General features: G+C 51.1%; 1 protein-coding gene across 4 annotated transcripts in view; it reads left to right on the forward strand.

Moving 5' to 3' along the window:
• The window catches only part of TGFBRAP1 (transforming growth factor beta receptor associated protein 1), a 48,665-nt gene that overhangs the window by 19,592 nt on the left and 9,531 nt on the right, over nt 1-19,542 (forward strand). For all 4 annotated transcript variants that reach the window (XM_081157125.1, XM_081157126.1, XM_081157127.1 and 1 more), the window contains 7 exons: nt 1,349-2,049; nt 6,469-6,663; nt 8,967-9,121; nt 12,147-12,229; nt 14,549-14,890; nt 16,964-17,021; nt 18,690-18,833. In XM_081157125.1, coding sequence (XP_081013251.1) covers nt 1,349-2,049; nt 6,469-6,663; nt 8,967-9,121; nt 12,147-12,229; nt 14,549-14,890; nt 16,964-17,021; nt 18,690-18,833 — 1,678 coding nt within the window. The remainder of the gene's footprint in view (nt 1-1,348; nt 2,050-6,468; nt 6,664-8,966; nt 9,122-12,146; nt 12,230-14,548; nt 14,891-16,963; nt 17,022-18,689; nt 18,834-19,542) is intronic.

Consider the following 19,542-nt stretch of genomic DNA (forward strand, 5'->3'; position numbering starts at 1 on the left):
CCCCCACGGCGAGAGGTCAGGGAAAGGCCCTTTGGCTGTCTCGGCTGCCTCTGCCTCTGCAGCGTGAGACAGGAGCCCCTCCAGAGGAAAGAGGAGGAAGCCGAGGGTTAGAGTGGGGCAGCCTGTCTTCCACGGGGAGTGGTCACTACCTGCCATCCAGGGGGAGCGATCACTCCCTGCCGTCCAGGGGGAGCGATCACTACCTGCCATCCAGGGGGAGCGATCACTACCTGCCATCCAGGGGGAGCGATCACTACCTGCCATCCAGGGGGAGCGATCACTACCTGCCATCCAGGGGGAGCGATCACTCCCTGCCATCCAGGGGCAGTGATCACTCCCTGCCGTCCAGGGGGAGCGATCACTACCTGCCATCCAGGGGGAGCGATCACTACCTGCCGTCCAGGGGGAGCAATCACTACCTGCCATCCAGGGGCAGTGATCACTACCTGCCATCCAGGGGGAGCGATCACTACCTGCCATCCAGGGGGAGCGATCACTACCTGCCATCCAGGGGCAGTGATCACTACCTGCCATCCAGGGGGAGCGATCACTACCTGCCGTCCAGGGGGAGCGATCACTACCTGCCATCCAGGGGGAGCGATCACTCCCTGCCATCCAGGGGCAGTGATCACTACCTGCCGTCCAGGGGGAGCGATCACTACCTGCCGTCCAGGGGCAGTGATCACTACCTGCCATCCAGGGGGAGCGATCACTACCTGCCATCCAGGGGCAGTGATCACTACCTGCCGTCCAGGGGGAGCGATCACTACCTGCCAGGCCCATGACCTCCTTACAAATCCACCTGGGAAGACGGGAGATTCGAGGCATGCCTTCACTACGCCACACAGACACTTTTACTCTGGGACCACCATGCACAGAGTCAAAGTGTGGCTCCTGCCCAGTGTTTCTGACAAGACCCAAGGGGCAGGATTTAACACCACCATGCAGTCCACCATTCACTGAAACACAGCACCCAGCGACCGCAGCAGCTCCGGGCAAGGGCAGCAAGGGCTGTTTTTGCCTTTTCCACACTGTTTTTGTTACGTTGTCTGCGGGGAGTATGTGTGCCTGCCTTCTGCCTGCAGGTGTGTCTCCCACACAGAGCAAGGAGGCCCCACCTGGACCGCAGCTCTGGAGGACGAGTGGATGGCTCTCCTGCTGGGCTCTCCCTGTCGTCTGGTGGGAGGAGGGCAAGTGGGAAATCTCATTTTCCTTCACTGTTTCTTACGTGTTGAATGATTTCCCCTCCCTGATTGTTACTGAGGAGCCTTGCACGTTCGTTGCGCCCTCACATGGTCTGCGTATTCTTCATCAGGCTAAATCACCTTTTCCTTTCCTCTTCCTGCAGACCAGCGGCAGGCATGATGAGCACGAAGGCCTTCACGCTGGTCCCTGCCGTGGACCGGGAGCTGCTGGCGGGCGACAGGGAGCGCGTCAGCATAGAGTGCGTGGAGTGCTGCGGCAGGAACCTGTACGTGGGCACCAGCGACTGCGCCATCCACCACTTCCTGCTGGAGGAGCACACCCTGCCCGCCGGCCTGGCCACCTTCACGGCCACCAGGCAGCGGCATAGACCCCTGGGCTTCAGGAAGCCCGTGACTGAGCTGCGAGCCGCCTCGGCCCTGCACCGGCTCCTGGTGCTGTGCGACTGCTCCATCACCCTGGTCAACATGCTGAGCCTGGAGCCTGTGCCCTCAGGGGCCCGCATCAAAGGGGCCCTGGCATTGGCCGTGAACGAGAACCCCGTGAGCGCGGACCCGTTTTGCGTGGAGGTCTGCATCATCTCTGTGAAACGCCGAACCATCCAGGTGTTCATGGTGTACGAGGACCGGGTTCAGATCATCAGGGAGGTGTCCACGCCGGAGCAGCCGCTGGCGGTGGCGGTGGACGGCCACTTCCTGTGCCTGGCCCTGACCACCCAGTACATCATCCTGAACTACAGCACGGGCGCCGCCCAGGACCTGTTTCCCTACTGCAGCGAGGAGAAGCGCCCCATCGTCAAGCGGATAGGGAGGCAGGAGTTCCTCCTGGCGGGCCCGGGAGGACTGGGTGAGCGCCGAGCTGTCACCTCCCCAACCTTCGCTCCCGTCTGCCCCTTCTCTCTCTATCTCCACGACTTCATGCTGAAATTAGACTGGTCACAAAGCCAGCTGTTTTTAAATTTTACCTTTCAGTTACAGTTGACGTTCATTGCTATTTTTTATTAGTTTCAGGTGTACAGCATAGTGGTCAGACAGTCCTAGACTTTACAGAGCAATCCCCTGATATTTCAGGTACCCACCTGACACCACACATGGTTTTTGCACTATTACTGACTGTATTCCCTGGGCTGTGCGTGTCAGCCCCGTGACTATCCTGTAACTACCAGTCTGTGCTTCTCAGTCCCTTTGCTGTTTTCACCTGGTCCCCACCCCCTTCTCAGGTGGCAGCACTCAGTCTGTCTCTGTACCTGTGAGTCTGCGTCTGTTTCGTTTATTTTGTTCTTCAGTTTTATTTTGTGCTGACAAGGAGCCTGAAGATGGCTCCAGGGAGAAAATTCCTTTAAGTCAATAACTACAAACAGAAAAGATAAGATTTTTTCGGGTGAGTGTGTCCTGAAAAGGATTCGAGGTAGCTCGCTGGTAGGTCTGTTCAGATGTGAGCACCTCAGTGTTACGGACATAATTTTCTCTAATGGACAGATTTCATTACAGCAAAAAGGTTCCAGTGGCCAGCTCCTTGAGAGGGCTTTGGCGGTTTTGTAGGGTTTTCCCAAATCTTTGCCCTGCCTTACTGAAGCTGAGAATCAGAGCGGCTCACCTCACAGGCGACCTGTGCTGTTTTCTTTCTGTCGTGGGTGGTTCACCTCAGGTGTGCGCAAGTCTACATTGCTCAGGTGCTCTGTAATGGGCAGGTGGGGGATGGCTCACCTCAGGTGTGCGCCTGTCTGTGGTGCTCAGGTGCTCTGTAATGGGCAGGTGGGGGATGGCTCACCTCAGGTGTACTCAGGTGCTCTGTGATGTGCAGGTGGGGGATGGCTCACCTCAGGTGTGTGCATGTCTGTGGTGCTCAGGTGCCCTGTGATGTGCAGGTGGGGGATGGCTCACCTCAGGTGTGCACATGTCTGTGGTGCTCAGGTGCCCTGTGATGTGCAGAGTGAGTGCACCTTCCCACGGGAGTCCTTTCTCCACAGAGAGCTTGGGTGCAGACTTCTTATTTCAGAGTGATGGGTATAAACATTTTCTGGTAACAGCAAAACTTGAGGTTATGAACTAGGCAGTATACACTTCTTGATTATTTCGTTTTAAAAATAGACTTTATTTTTTAGAGCAGCTTAGGTTCATAGCAAAAGTGAGCAGAAAGTACAGATTTCCAGCATACCCCCTGCTCCAAACAATACAGCCTCCCCCACTATCGATATCTCCCGACAAAGGGGTACATTTGTTACAACGGGTGAATCTGCATTATGTTGTTGTAATCACCCAAGCCCAAGGTTTATATTAGGGTGCCCTCTTGCTGTTGCACATCCTGCGGGTTTGGACGAATGTATGGTGACTTGTGCCTGTTATTTGGAGTATCCCCACTGCCTTGGCCATCCCTCCGGTCAGCCCGCCCCGACCCCTGCAGCGGCTGCTGTCCCAGTGCCGCACTGGAAGTCTTACAGCGGGCAGCCTTTCACACCCACTTCTCTCAGCGACGTGCATTTAATTTCCTCCGTGTCTTTTCATGGCTGTTAGGTCAGATTTTTACTTTTTGGAAAAAAAGTTTTTTACCCAACCACCTTTTTAAAGAAATCAATTTTAATGAAAATTTTTATTATGGAAACATATATAGTAGAAGAGAGTAGCGTAATGGCCCCAATGTACCCGTCACCCGGCGTCAGCCTCTGCCAGGCCCTTCCCAGTGTGCGATTTGTACACTAACCACTCCCCTGCTCGCTTATTCTCAAGCCAATAATAGACATCATAGCATTTTACCTGTAAACATTTTAGGAGGTACTTCTAAGTTATTTTAAAAAAAGAAAATCTTGCCCTAGCCAGTTTGGCTCTGTGGTTAGAGTGTCAGCCTGCAGGCTGAAGGTCCCGGGTTCAATTCTGGCCAGTTACAGGCTCAGTCCCTGGCCCCGGTCCGGGCACGTGCTGGAAGCAACCAATTGATGTGTCTCTCTTTCTATCTCTATCTCTTTCTCCCTTCCACTCTCTCTGAAAAGCAATGGAAAAAATATCCTTGGGTGAGAATTTTAAAAAAAGAAAGAAAGAAAGAAAGAAAGAAAGAAAACCATAACACCATTGCATACCTAAAACAACTAAACAGTAATTGCTTGTCACCATCAAGGTGTGTCACATTGCTGTGATCATGCGTGTAGAGACATCCATCCATACATGTGTACATGCATTTGTGTTGAAGTGCGTGCATGTTCATTTTCCAGTTCATATGGTGAAGTTCATGCCAGGCCCAGATGTCGCAACCTGAGGACACATCTGTTAAGCTTCTCTTAGCCTTAGGTTCCCTCTCCTTCTCTTTTTATTTTTCTTTAACTTTTTGTTGAAGAAATTAAGTCATTTCACTGATAACGTCTGAATTTTGGTGATTTTACCCCCTTATATTGTGGAATATGTGAGGCCACCATGATATGGTTCAGAATATTAAGTTCAAACCTCACTCTAATGAGCGTAAGCCCTTTAAGCATTTGAAAGCTGTGCGTTTTCACTTGCTTGCTTTCTGAAGGTAACATGCCCACTCCTGTGTCATGAGAAATTGCTCTTAACGTTTTTGTCTTAGTTTAAGTTTTACTATTTTAAGCAATGTTTTATTGAAAATAGCATAATACAGTTGACTATTGGGACTTTAAACTCTATCGTTTGATAATGGTTGTTGAAAATGCAAATAATTCAGTTACTGCTCACCCCCAGGGCTAGCCCCTCCCAACTCAGACAAGGGGTGCACTGATATTTAGAGGGCACGCAATCAAAAGTTACAGTTTTTAAAGGTTTTTACCACTTACAAATTTTTTTATCTGCACTTTAACAATATGGAAACAATAGGTTGTCACCTGTTCAGCCGGTGGATGGATAGCTGGCAGCTGGAACAGGGTGCCCTCTGTTTCTACGTGGATCAGTGGCACCTCATGATTCTCGACCTGGACCTCCAATTGCCAGCGGCTGCTCTGCCCTTTTATTCTTGCCAAGTCTCCTGCTCTTCTGTTGGTGTAGCGGTCTTTGTTCTTTACCTCTGGGCCCTGCCCTTTTCATTTTGGGGAATATTCATGCATGGCCTCCGCACTGCACAGCTTTAGGTCTGGGCAACATTTAGGTGTCCACATTCCATGAGGGTTGTGCTGTACAGAACACAGTCATCTCACCTGAAGTTCAGCAGAACCCTTGGCATGACATACGCTTCCCCAGTGTTCGGGTTAGGTGGTGGGCAGGGCGCCGGTGCCCGCTTTGGGTTCTCAAGTGGCCGGTTCTGACCGCATGGAGAGTTCAAGTTCTTGCGCCCCTGATGTGCTCCTCCAGCTCTTCACCTTAGTTTCAGATTCTAATGCGCCCCATAGCTTTGCACCTCATGTTTCTCTCCTTCAGGACTTTTTAATGTATTTTGAGTGCTTTGGTGATGCAGTTGTTGGGTTCATTCGGACCTGAGTTACACCTGTTTCCCCCAGCTGTGCGCGTCTCCAGCTGTGCGCATCATCCCACCATTGTGTTCGATCTTACCTCGTAGTCCTGAACCATCTCAGTGTATCTTCCACATTTCTATGGAATCCTGCTTCCTGTCTGCTTCGGCAAGAAAGGAAAACAGAAGGCCCTCAGCTGCTGCAGGAGCAGCCCCGGGTGGTGCTGCATGGACACGTGTCCTCTTGTGCCATCTCATGTTCTATCCCTGCTTTTGGTGTCCTCTGTGGAACCGTGTGTCCCCCTGAGAAAGCACCTGAACTCCAGGCTCTCCTCTCGCAGAATTCTCTCAAGTTCCACAAAGTACAAACAGTACAAACCTTGCCTCCCAGCCAGCCCTGCCCCAATTTCTGTCTTGTTTGAGGCCCAACCCTGTTAATCCTGAGGCTGTCAGCCACACGGCGGCCTCTGTCTCACTCTCTCTTGCTCCCACTAAGTCAGGTTCCTTTGAAAGTCACCCCTTCCTTTTTGTACCCCTAGCCTCCTTCCTGGTGAGGCAGCTTCGTGGCCTTCCCTGTGTCCCTGTATCTGGGCCTCCCTCCTTCAGTGCCGCCTCCTCCACCTTCCGGCCCAGTGGTTTCTCCACAGCACCTGTGATCCTGTAATGCCTTCAGGCTGCGCTCCTTGGCCTGACCTTCCAGGTCAGGGCTTCCTGCTCTCACAGAAACATAGTCTCGCAGGGATCTTCCCATATGCAGGGCATTGTGTTATGTTTCCTATCTAGATACTCAGCAAAAGTGGGGGATACTCTGCATTCAGACACAGAAAAGAAACGGCATAGTTATTGGAAGCCTCCTAACGCCTCCTGTTTTTCTAGGCATGTTTGCCACCGTCGCTGGGATTTCTCAGCGGGCTCCCGTGCACTGGTCAGAGAACGTGATCGGGGCGGCCGTCTGCTTCCCCTACGTCCTGGCACTCGATGACGAGTTCATCACAGTCCACAGCATGCTGGACCAGCAGCTGAAGCAGACCCTGCCCTTCAAGGAAGGCCACGTCCTGCAGGACTTTGAAGGTACCAGTTCACACAGAAACTGTAAGAGATTCAGTTATCCATTCTTTCGTGACATTTCCTCAGTAAATACTGTTAGGGGCTGTTAGGAGCCGGGCCTTGTGCTGAGCGTAGCAGAACGCAGGGGATGGTTGCACACGTTCTGCACTTTGGGGCCCCTGGTCACTGGCGAGAGAGACATTTAAACAGTAGCTACAGCAGTTAAAGAGCCTGAGAGAATGAAGTAAGGACCATTGGAAGAGCAGAGGAGGAAGTATTTCCTAGAATATCAGGGAGGGCTTCCTGAAGGAGGTGGCATTTCAGCCAAGCATTTCAGTAAGTAGGAGTCAACCAAGCAGATGTGGAGTGAAAGAACCTTCAGGTGGAGAACCAGGTGCATGCAAATCTGCTCTTCAGCGAACCCTGCACTTCAGGCGGCGCAAGCAGGTCTGTGTGGCTCAGACGATGAGACCAGGGCAGTCAGGAGGGACTGCCTGTTCTGTGCAGGTGAGCCAGGGGCCAGAGTTATTTTACTTCTCCTAAATTTTATTAGAATGTTTTTACGTACTGAGAAGTGGAGGGAGAAACAAAGTGAACCACTGCACACCATTCACCTGGATGTGCCGCTTATTAATGTTGAAAGGAAGTGGAAGACCCAGGGCATTTAACCCCTGATGCGCAGCACAATCTCCTAAGAGCCAGGGCATCTTCCATGTGACCACGAACCCTTCCACACCTTAGCAAATGAGCCCTAACCTCCTGCCCTTGTTCAGATTTACCCCCTTGTCCTAAGAATGCCTTTTATGGTCTTTTCTTCAAGCCAGGAACTAATCTAGATTTATGCCCTGCATTTGCCATTTAAGGATCTTAGCTCACCAGACTTTGCCCTTCCCTGTTGAGATGCTGGGGAGGTGAGCTTACTAAACTCAGTCACCAGGTTAAGCCCTGCAGATTCCAGCTGGGGGCCCTGACAGGGGCCTCAGAAGGGCACGTTTCACAACAGCGTTGTGGTGCTGTGTACATCGGGTGCTGGAGGTGGGGCGGGCTCGTGGACACCGAGATGCTGATGACGTGCCCACCCTAGGGAGTAACAAGGGAGGCTTCCTGGAAAAGGGGACACTGGCGCAGAGAAGGGACAGAATCTCACCTGAGTAAGGGAGCAGTTACTTTGGTTGTGATGATAGAAGACAGAAAATCTAGACAGGGGAGCAGAACAGGAAGACCCAGAAGGGAAATGCGGTGACCATCAGGCAGGAGAGGCGAGGCTGGCCGACCCAGGCGGTGGGGCTGCAGCGAAAATGATGGTGGGGGGAGCCGGGGAGCAGCAGAGGCTTGGCTGATCCTGAACTCTCCCTCAGTCAGGAAGAAAAGAGCGTGTGGTTGCTTCCTGTGAGCAAATAATGGTTAGCTTAAAAAGTGTCTCCAGGAAGGAGCAGAACTCACTTTAACAGCTTCACACTGGGTCCTGGGTGGTGGCTCACTTGGTTGGAATGTTGTCCTATACACCGAAAGGTTGCGGGACTGAGTCCCAGTTAGGGCGCATATTAGGTTGTGGGTTCAATCCCTGGTCGGAGTGCATATGGGAAGCAACCGATCGGTTTTTCTCTCTCACATCGATGTTTCTCTCGCTCTCTCTCTCCCTTCCTCTCTCTCTAAAAATCAATAAATATATCCTCAGGTGAGGATTTTAAAAAAAAGCTTCGTACAGGGAGCTGGTCTTAGATTATAGTTCCGACTCTTGGGTGGATGCCTGTGCAAGGTCCCCCAAGGGAAATGAGGTGACAGTGTTGGCCGCTGGCCAGGTTAGCTCACAGCTTTGTGGGGAGCAAGTGAGGTAGTGCCGAGATACGGAGGTGTTTGTGTGGTAGGTGAGTATGAAATACTGTCTCATAGTTCAGAATGTTGCATTATAATATTAGTTTCCTATAAACTAACTAACATGGAGAGAAAATAAGTTTTGAACTTTTATATGAGGTGCAACACAATTCTTACGATTTTCATAACTGATCTCTACAATTGCACTGGACTCTGTATTGGGTGTCTACTCAGCTGGTTTTAAATGTATCAGCACTTTCAAATTTAAAAATGCAAAAAAGCATATTTTATACTTTGGAAATGTAGTGTTAAGAGTTTGCCCTTCGCTGACAGTTGGAAGTATGGAACAAAGAAACAAAAGGCGTCATAATTTATAATTTCTGTGGCATTCTGTGTTGGGACAATGCCGATGAAATTGGTCAACAAGTCAGAGCAGGTACATTGGGGGGAAGCAGGGTGCGTTCTTGCAGGCATTATGTCTCCCCCTTACCAACTGTTGGCTTTCTTCCCAGGAAGAGTGATTGTCGCCACAAGTAAAGGAGTTTACATCTTGGTTCCATTACCCCTGGAAAAACAAATACAGGATCTTCTAGCAAGCCACAGAGTGGAGGAGGCGTTGGTTTTAGCAAAAGGGGCCCGGAGGAACATTCCAAAGGAGAAATTTCAGGTTTGTAGTTAGCTGGTCACAAGTTTAACCCCACACAGGCGCCCTTCCCATGCACCAGGCTTCATGGAGTGATACGTATGTTACTGAGTTCTCCCGGCACATCCACACTGTGCAGGTAAGGGAACAGGTACAGAGCAGTGGACCGCTGGGCTGACATGGGACTGTTGACAGCCAGGTCAGGCTGTGAGCCTCCAGCTTCCATGCTAATACACCAAGGTGTATTTCCGCTCAGCTTCCTTCTTCAACGGCCTTCAGAGAAGAATCGGGGCATAGTTCTTAAAACCAAAAGAGTAACATCAGGTTAATTTGTTTCCTAATTTAGAATTTGTGCTTTTGAGATGGGACTGAATTGTAAAAGTTGAGATTTATATTATCTACAGGAAAAGCTTTGTTAGCCATACTGATGACCTTCTAATGATGCAGGACTCCATCTATCTAATTTCCTTAGGAGAAAATGCATTGAGAAACACTAATATGTTGGTGCAATAAGTATAGTGGATATAATAATCTCAAATTATTCTTTTGCCTAATGAAGTCATATTCCCTAAAAATTGCTACTTGATCAACTGTCTGGTTAGTCAGGTCACTCTCTGTAGTTGAGAGAAGTAGACTGTCATATGGGTGTGTGTACACCCACATGCATGTCTGAGTGGTCATTAGAAGCTCTCATGGATTAAGAGTGATCCCTTGATTATTACGAGTGGACCGGATTTCCACACGACATTGTGATTGCTGTGGATGAAATAGTGCTCTTGGGCCTCAGTTGCTTTATGCTGAAAAGGTAGATTCTGAGAGTGAAAGACAGGCGGTGTGCTTCATGGTTGTGGGTTGCGAAAGAGGGCGTCTTTTCTATGTTTAAATACAGATGACCTTCTTCCTTCCTAATATTTTAAAGTAAGACCTGTTAGCACTCAGCAGGGGGCAGCAAAAGCAAAAGGGAGAAAGGCCCTGGTCTGGGCTGTGCTGAGAGCAGGCCCCTCTGCAGGGTCTTCCTGCACCTCCAGCCAGGTGACCGTGCCCCTCTGCAGGGTCTTCCTGCACCTCCAGCCAGGTGACCTTGCAGGAGGCGCTGGTCAGCCCAGCGGGGCCTGAGACCACCTCTGCCGCGTGCTCTTAGCGCCTCACTCCTGCTGAATAGTCGGCCCGGTGAGCTGCCATCTGTACCTGTTGGATGGCTGGAGAGGCCACGTGCTGGGTCCCACCCCTCGAGCTCACATATGTGCACACTTTAAGCCTGTGCGACATTTTCTTAGACGCTTTATACAGTCTTTGTCTGCTTTTTGCTTTTCTCCTCTCTTTTTGCCAGGAGTAGACATGCACAGTGAGTATTAGAGAACATTACTAGTCATCTTGCTCTCTAATCTGGTATCTCAGTTGGCTTTTTCCTTTCTACCATGCTCTCTGCCCTCTCCCTGTTGCTCCAAACACATACATCAAGCCCTGGAAACACACCCTCCGAATGACCTGAGATCCAGCCCTGTTCTCAGTGCCCATCGTTACCGTTGTCACAGCTGTTGCAGCTGCTGCGCAGACCTCCTGTCTCCCCGGTGATGTTAGCAGCCTCCTCGTGTGTGTCTGCTCTGTCCTCCATACCGCCACTGGGGTCATCTTTCTAAAATGCAGACCAGCCCGGCCGGGCGTGGCTCAGCGGTTGAGCGTCGACCTAGGATCCAGGCCATTGGGGTTCGATTCCCGGTCAGGGCACATGCCCGGGTTGCGGGCTTGATTCCCAGTCCGGGGTGTGCAGGAGGCAGCTGATCAATGACTCTCACCATTGATGTTTCTCTCTCTCTCTCTCTCTCTCTCTCTCCCTCCCTTCCTCTCTCTGACATCAATAAAGATATATTTAAAAATAAATAAATAAAATAAAATGCAGACCAAATCCTTGCTTAAAATACAGCACTGGGGGCCTGTTGCCCACGGGAGAGCCCACACCCTGCAGGCGCGTCATGCTCCGCCCAGCCCACTTCTCTCCGCCTGCTCCCCTCCATCACCCCTATGAAACGTGCCTGAACCCTACACTTCACGCAGAGGCCGGAGGACTCGGGGAGCTAACAACTGCTGAGCCCTACAACGGGTGAGCTCTCTGAGAGGCATTTTAAAACATTTTAATTCTCAGAACAATAAAAAGAAACCAGTTCCAGTCTGCAGAGACAGAAGCCGCGGCTGGTGCTGACATCAGGCCCCTCGGGCCTTCCCTCCCCACTGCGTGGACTTGCCACGCGCTCACACACCTCTCCGCCCTCCCCCTTTGCTGTTGCTGGAGCTGCTCCCATACTTGATAAAATACTATTTCAGTGCTTAAATATTGCCAGTTCTTTGAATCCTTCCAGTTCCTCCAGGCAGAGCGAATAGCTCCTGTGGGCTCTGCAGTTCATGTTAACGTTTAACGCACGTCCGCTTACTCCTCAGCTCCATGCTTTCCCCGCCCTGGGATCCTGGGTAGACTCTCTTCCCCTTCTGTTCCCCACCTCCGCTCATTTCTAGGCTGAAATACAAAGGGATGGATCAGTGTACTTCAGGGCCATGAACTGGTCTTCACACAGCTCTGACATAATGGGTTGTGGAGCAGAGGTTTTTGTTTAGAGAGGACTTTTCCTAAATGAGTGTATGTTTTTAGGGATTAGATGTCTCTTATAATAAGGTATGTTACTTATTTTAACTTTAGGGTGCTTGTGACCAAATGCTGGACCCTAGGCTGAGAAACCGCAAGGCAGAGGCAAGGAGGCCAGACGTCAATCGAGGACGTTGTACCCTGTGCTCTTCACTGGTTTTGCTTCACGGAGTTCTGAACCAGGGAGGGATTTATCAGAAGTTTAACTGTGGGACTTGGATTAAGGGAATGTTTCTTCTAGAGATGCAAAGAGGCAGAGAATGTAGCCCTTTAAGAAAGCCTGATTTAAATTATGTTACCGTCAGGATGCACCAAGGCGGCAAAGGTCTGTGTCCAGTTTCCTTGACTTGTGTCCTGTACTGTGGGTGGTATTTATGTCTAAGCTGGGATCTGATGCCTCTCTCTTTTCAGGTGATGTACAGAAGGATTCTGCAACAGGCCGGGTTTATACACTTTGCACAACTCCAGTTCCTGGAAGCTAAAGAGCTCTTCAGGTAATTTGAGGTGCTGGTAGGAAGACTTCCAAGCGCCCCTCTGTACTTAGGGCTCCACCTGCTGCGGTGCTGTGGTGGGACTGCTCCATGTAGACCGTGCTTCAGGGGGAATGGCGAGGCCACCAGTGCCCATCCCCTGACGTCCCCTCTCTTCCCCCCCAGCCTTAGTTTAACTGTCCTGTGTCTTAGAGGTGGGGCTGATGCAGGCGTATGTGACAGTCTGGCGAAGAGAGGAGAGGGCAGTTTGAAGAGTGGATTTCATAACCTGGAGGGTTTTTAGGAAAATACTGTTACTCACTTTTCCTTTTCTCCAGAGATATTATAAGAAGCTATGAGTTTAGAACAAAAGCAGGTGCTTCTGGGAGGACTTAGGAAAGCAATCCTTCTGAGGACTGTAAATGGCCTGTTCGTAGTTAGCGCTCTCTCGGGAAGTCTCGTTTCTCCTGTGGGCCGCCTTGCCCTCTGCCCTCGCCCCTCCTGTCTCATCCATCCTCCCAGCTGCCCTTCCCTCCCATGTGTGTGCTCAGCGTGCTTCGCAGAAGATTAGGTGAAACCTGCTACCGTAGTCTGAATACCTCACTAAAGCATTGCTTGTGAGCACGTTTTCAAAATGCCAAACTAGAACGAAGTCTGCACAGTTTGGAGCCATCTGCGAGATGAGATATATACACAGCCTCCAAAGAGAGCCTGCACTGTTCATTGACAACCACGGGCTTGCTGTGCTGTGGCTGCCTCCCAGGCCCGTCTGGAGGGAGTTGGCAGTGTGGCCCGGCTGCGCTGACACCCACCCTGGCTCTGATCTCTTGCTCTGTCACCAGGTTGTTTATAGAGAACAGACTCTGGGTAAAGAAGGGATTGCGTGTGACTCATGGTGCCTCTATGCCTTTTACTGCGGAAATTCTCTGTGCTGTGTCATCTGCTCCTGGAAAGACTAGTAGCTTTGGGGTCTGAGTGGATCCTTTGTCCCCGTGGGCTGAGGCTTTTTTCTCTCATGTCTTGTCTTGTCCCTGCAGAACTGACAACCTCCTCACTTGGGTCACGGCTATCTCCCAAGACATCTTCTTTTTCTCATGGGTTAATTTAAAATACAAGGTGAGCCCTAGCCAGTTTGGGTCAGTGGTTAGAGTGTTGGCCCGTGGACTGAAGGGTCCCGGGTTCCGTTTTGGCCAAGGACACATACCTCGGTTGCAGGCTCAATCCCAGGCCCCTGTCGGGGTGCATGTGGGAGGCAACCAGTCAATGTGTCTCTCTCACATCGATGTTTCTCTCTTTCTCTCCTTTCCACCCTCTCTGAAAAGCAGTGGAAAAAATATCCTCAGATGAGCATTAAAAAAATATGTAAAATTAAAATACAAGGTGAGCGGTCATGATGCCTTCCTAGACAAGTTCGCCGGTTTTGTAAGAGAATAAATGTAGGGCTTGTCGGTTGTTAATCCAGGGTTCCTATGCTTTGTACTTCAGCCTCTTTATTGCTTACCTTTAACTCAACTGCTGCTGGGCTTTTGTCAGAGTGTGACCGAGAAAGTGGATATTTGAGGAATAACTCTCCTGAGATAAGCAGGACTCCGCCTTCCCTTCCTGTTTCCAAGGCAGAACTTGCTAATACTCAGGATTGTTTTTTCCCAGGATCTGGGCTGGTCCTCAGATTCCTTCTCTGTCTGTTGCTGCCTCCTCGTGGTCAGCGCCAGCAGTGCAGATCACGCGGCTCCACCACCTCCCTCGCAGTCTCTGTTCCCAGGGGCTTCCCAGGTGCTCTGATCCCGGACCCGGGTTGGGGTCCATAGCTCAGCACTGCTGGCTGCTTGAATTGCTCTGAACCGTTCTCGAGTCACCATGGAAACGGCCGCAGGAGTGCTAGGATCTTCTGTTCCAAGACATTGATGAGAAATTGTAAGGTACGGTCCTGCAAAGCCCCTTCTCTATGGACCAGTCAGCAAACCTGTTAAGATTTAGTGCCAGGGAGACACTGTTTTTAGCAGGACCTTGACCAGACAGCAATGGGTGTTTACTTCATGTCTCTTCCCTACTGTCCGGGAGCCCGGAGCCGACATGGATGGTGTCCCAGTGCTTTGATACGTCACTTCAGCACATGCTGTGCGTGTCTCTCGCTGTGGTCCTCTCTACTCTTCCTTGGAATCAGGTGGTGGCCCTCGGCTCAGTAGTGCTTTGCCTCGCGTGCAAGTGTAGACGGTCTCCGGTGTGCTTGCCTGCTGTCCAGCTCCCTAGGCCCGTGTGCAGATGTGCAGGCCCTCCAGTGCTCTTTTGTGTGCCTGCGTGCTCTCTCTCTCTGCTTCATTTAGTTTGACACTGTAATTGCAGAAGCGGCCAGCTCGACGTCCGGGAGCTGATCTCTCTCTACCCCTTCCTGTTGCCCACCACCTCCTCATTCGCACGGTCTCACCCTCCTCTCCACGAGTACGCGGACCTGAACCAGCTGACGCAGGGGGACCAGGAGAAGGTCGCCAAGTGCAAGCGCTTCCTCATGAGCTACTTGAACGAGGTCCGCAGCACAGAGGTGGCCAACGGCTACAAAGAGGACATCGACACGGCCCTGCTCAAGCTGTATGCGGAGGCCGACCACGACAGCCTGCTGGACCTGCTGGTCACCGAGAATGCCTGCCTGCTGACAGACAGCGCCGCCTGGCTGGAGAAGCACCAGAAGTGAGTGTCCTCCGCGTTCTGGGCTCCATGCCCGGCCCTTCCCCGCCTGGCGGGGAGACTGCTGGGAAGCCAGCAAAGCCAGTGGGTGTGAGTTGCCAAGAGACCCATCAAGGGACTGCCCTGAAATCAGTGACAGCCTAGCTCCCCTTGGTTGTGTCATTTCCTACCTACCGTCCGGAGCTAATCCTAGTCTGGTAGTAGAGGGAGTGGTCCTTAGGGTGCTCCGTGTTCCATCGGGATTTGCCTGTGGAAGGCCACGGGTTTGTTGGTACAGTCAATAGTGCACATCAGCCACTGATGACCAGTTCAAATGGATAGGTAGACATCTGGATAAATAGATACAAGGGGGAGGCTTCTGGATCTTGTTGATAAGGGGCCATGGCTTAAAACTGTCCTCATGTGCACAAGTTGGTAGGCGGCCACCCCCTCACCTGCACAAGGGCAGTTGACCCATGGAGACTGATGGATGACAGTGGGCCGCTTCCTCATCCTGGGCAGGTGTTGCATTGTCGAACCTTCTGGGCCTCAGGTTTTTTCTTTAAAAGTGTTGGGTAACTCCTAAGCTCCACTTAGCAAATAAGATTCTTTGTCTGTGGTTGTTACGTATTTGAAATGGCGGACGAGCTGATGAACTCTCACGGGGACCGTGGCGGTTACATTGCTTGACCCTGTTCCGATGCCAAGTCAGCAGTCTCGTAGCGGGTCTCGGCGTGGGCGCTGGCTCCCCCAGCAGTCCCCTCAGTTTCCTGAGCGCACTGTGGAGCGCAGTCATTTTGTTTAGGACCAGGAAATACACTGACGCCTCGTGGTAGTGACTGGGATGGTAGGGTTGGAGAGTCAGCGTGGCCCTGAATGGCTGAGGAAGAGAGAAGGGGTCCAGCAACCAGTGTGATATCCTGGGAGTTTGCTCTTCGAGGGAAGAAATCTGACACCTCCTGGGTCCCCTGCTCCAGTCCTCTGCTGGGGAGAAGGGGGACCAGGAGCGTGACACACCTGCAGAATTTGGGAGGGTGGCCGTGGCTCCCTGTCCAGGCAACACCAATGTCATTGCTAATCCTTTCTACTTATAAATGAGGAAATGGAGGGCCAGGAGGGTAATTTTATCAAGGTCATACAGGTTATAAGTAATGAAGCCTCAGTAGAAACTCATGTCCTTGAACTCCAGGGGGCCTCCCTCAGGACTTTCCCTGATGCCCTTTTCTCTGTGATGCCTGGATCCTGTTGGCCTTTATTGCTGTTGTTCATGTTCAGACTCCTTCCCCTTCTTTCAGTAAGACAGCATACCTGCCAATATGTTTTTATTGTTTTCAGAGAGAGGAAGGGAGAGGGAGAGAGAGAGAGAAACACCAGTGATGGGAGAGACTCATCAATCGGCTGCCTCCTGCACACCTCCTACTGGGCATCGAGTCTGAAACCTGGGCATGTGCCCGGGAATCAGACTGTGACCTTTTGGTTCATGGGTCGATGCTCAACCACTGAACCACACTGTCCGGGTGCAAATAGTCTTTTAATATTAGGTTAAAAATAGCTAACTGAAGAGATATGAAGTTATAGTAATACTTAAAGCAATTGTCAAGCAATTTCAAATGTGATTTTCCATAGTAAGTGGTTGTTGTTTTTGTCATAGTATAGTTTTATTTGTCAGCTTATCTTAAACTTGAATGTGACCTCTTTTTGGAAATTGATAGGGTAAACTTTTTTTTTAATCTTCGCCCGAGTACATGTTTAGAGAGAGAGAGAGAGAGAAACATCAGTTGCCTCCTGCACTCGCCCGGACCAGGGACCGAACCCACAACCTGGGTATGACCGGAAATCGAACCCACCACCTTTTGGTGCACAGACGACACTCCAACCAATGGAGCCACCCGGCCAGGGCGGTAGGGCATACATTTTAATACCATAAGTAAATAAACAGAAATGAGGAAACTTTTTTGTTGTTTGTAATTAGTTGTTGAACTCTGAGCTGAGTAGAACAGAGGGTGAGGGTGGGTGGGACCAGGGTCTGGGGTGTTACTGTGTGGGTGCCACCATAGAAGGTGCAGAGAGGGCACTCACCACGTTGTTTCCTTTCAGGTATTTTGCACTTGGACTCCTCTACCACTATAATAACCAGGACGCAGCTGCAGTTCAGGTTAGTTCAAAAGCATGTTAGCGTTATTTAAAAATCAGTACCGCTTACCTTAGTGTTGCTTAAAAATCATCACAAATTGGTAGAGATCACTTTCCCCTGATTTATAGCTTTTTTAAAGAAGAAAATTAATACTGTTTTAGAAAGTGAATCCCTTGAGAAATGTTGGCCAAGAGTTTTTTTCTGTGTTTTTATATCTCTTTAAAGAACACTATGAAGGTTGAGTTTTTTGAAAATATGATTTCTCATTGAGGCCCCAGACATATGACATCACTGCCTTATCAGAAAGTTAACACTGGGAATAGCAGTTTATTTTATAAGACTGAAGCTGATCAAGGCCAGGTTAAACCATTGGCTACTGTTAGAGCTGGGGCTAGAACCAGAGCCGCAGGTGGCCTGGCCAGATGCGGAGCCTGAATGGAAGTGACACTGAGCGTTATTCTTGCATCTGGCAGCGTCTGACCAACCCCATCACACTCTCGGGAGACTGTCCTGTGTTAGCTGTCATCCACTGGGACTGCGACGTCTCACGCTTCTCTAGTGTGCCTTCTTTCGTGTGATTTGTAAGCAGCCAGGACCCTCGGCACTGCTCACCAAGCTAGAGTCAGCTCTGTCACCTTGGCAAAGGCTCGCACGTATTTGCTTAAACTGCTTTGGCAACATCATTGCAGAACAGGCTGAAGGCCAAAGATGGGTTCCCTCCAGCAGGCGCCCAGTGGCTGAGAGGAGATTTGGGTGGCAAAGATAAGTTTTTATTTTTTCCGTCCCATAATTCTAAGAATTACAGCCTTGATGTAAGTGTAAATAATATCAGCAAAGATTTGCAAAATTGAAATAATATGAAATAAATCTCAACGTATGACAGAATTCTACTATTTTTTTAAAAAACGGCACATGTTAGTGTATGTGGGATTAGATTATTTGGTTTAGGGAATTCAGCGTTGAAGATACTAGCACCATAAAAAATGTTGGCGTGCCGATGATAATTGGAATCAGAGTCTAGGCTTCTTGCTGGGGGCAGGGCTCAGAAGGGCAGCACCTCAGAGAGGTGGCTGAGGTGCCACACCCACACCCATGGGGCGGTGGCAGGCTCCTGGCAGCCTCTGTCTCCTCTGCCCGTGACCCTGCTCTTTGCTGGGGTCTGAAAGTAAGCTTCAGTTTAGCTGGCAGGGAAGTTCCTGCGTGAGTGGCAGAGGCCTTTGATCGCTAGACCTCAGGAGACCTTGTGCAAGGGCTGTGGGGACACGGGCACAGTGCCTCGCAGTGAAACAGGACCTAAAAATCAGGACTTCCCGGGATGGAGAAGGTGAGGCCAGCTTCGCCGGCGGCCGTGGGTTACCTTCTGTGTCGAGATGTTGCTGGGGATGGTTTTGCTCGTTCCCTGCAGACGTGTTGGACACGCCCGCCTCTCCCATGCGTTCCCTGTGCCACCCCGTCACTGTGGCTCCCTGAAGAAGGGAGGAAAGAACCTGGTGCTCTGTTTTCTTGATTCCCTGAACCACATCTTCTATATTTCTTTATTTCTCCGAAAAAAAGTTAAATTTGATTTAAGCATTTAAAACCTGTGCTACTACTTTTAAGTATTAAAAGGCCGGGTCAGCAAGCGAGTGCCCTCGTCAGCGGGTGGTGGCAGGGGGCGAGCTTTCGTTTCCTCCTCTCGCTCTCCTTCAGCTGTGGGTGAACATCGTGAACGGGGAGATTCACGACTCCACGCGCGCGGACCTGTACGACTACGTCGTGGACTTTCTCACCTACAGCCCGGACCAGGAGCTGGTGTGGAAGTACGCCGACTGGGTCTTGCAGAAAAGTGAGGAGGTTTGTGCTTCGTAAATGCGTTCGGGTCGGGGGGGGGGGGGGGCGCGTGGTGAGAACAGACAAAAACCTTGATTTAGGTGGGTGAACAAGCTGTGCTTCGAACTCTGTCCCCTTCCGTTGTTCTCCCTTTAACACGCCCCCGGCCACTGGAATCCCAGCTCCTGGGCCAGCTCTGCATTTCAGCACTCGGGAGATGGACTGTTCAGCGTCCTGTCTGGGACGGGCCATTTTATAGAAGAGCAGGAAGCCTAGCCAGGCCCCTCACTGAGGCTGGGGCCTTTGTCGTCTGTGGACTGGATCGGGATCTGATGGCTGCTCTGCAGGGCTGGGTGCCAGGCCTGGGCCGCTCCAGGAGAACCGCCGCCCTGTCTCTGCTCCCACCCTCCCTGCCCCCGCTGCCCCTGATGGGAAGCCGTGGGTCTGGAGGAAGGAGGGCAGCCGTGGCAGGATCGCCCATCTCCACGGCGGAGAGAGGACCTCTGAGAAAGTGCCTGTTCGCTGCTGGCTCCAGGGAGAAGAGCGTGCTCAGGACAGAGGGTCTGGCGTTTCAGTTCCCGCCGCTGAGAGCGTCTGCATTTCCTTGGCTCCCTTTGGAGACACAAAGTGAGCTTTCTGAGGCAGGGCCCTGGTCACAGATGTAGAGTTTCTGCCTTTCCAGAATCTGGTGGGACCGTGTTCTCCCTGGTGCTGCAGTCACTGGAGGGTCAGA

This window comes from Miniopterus schreibersii (genome assembly GCF_964146895.1).
Source record: "Miniopterus schreibersii genome assembly, chromosome: 13".
NCBI lineage: Eukaryota > Metazoa > Chordata > Mammalia > Chiroptera > Miniopteridae > Miniopterus > Miniopterus schreibersii.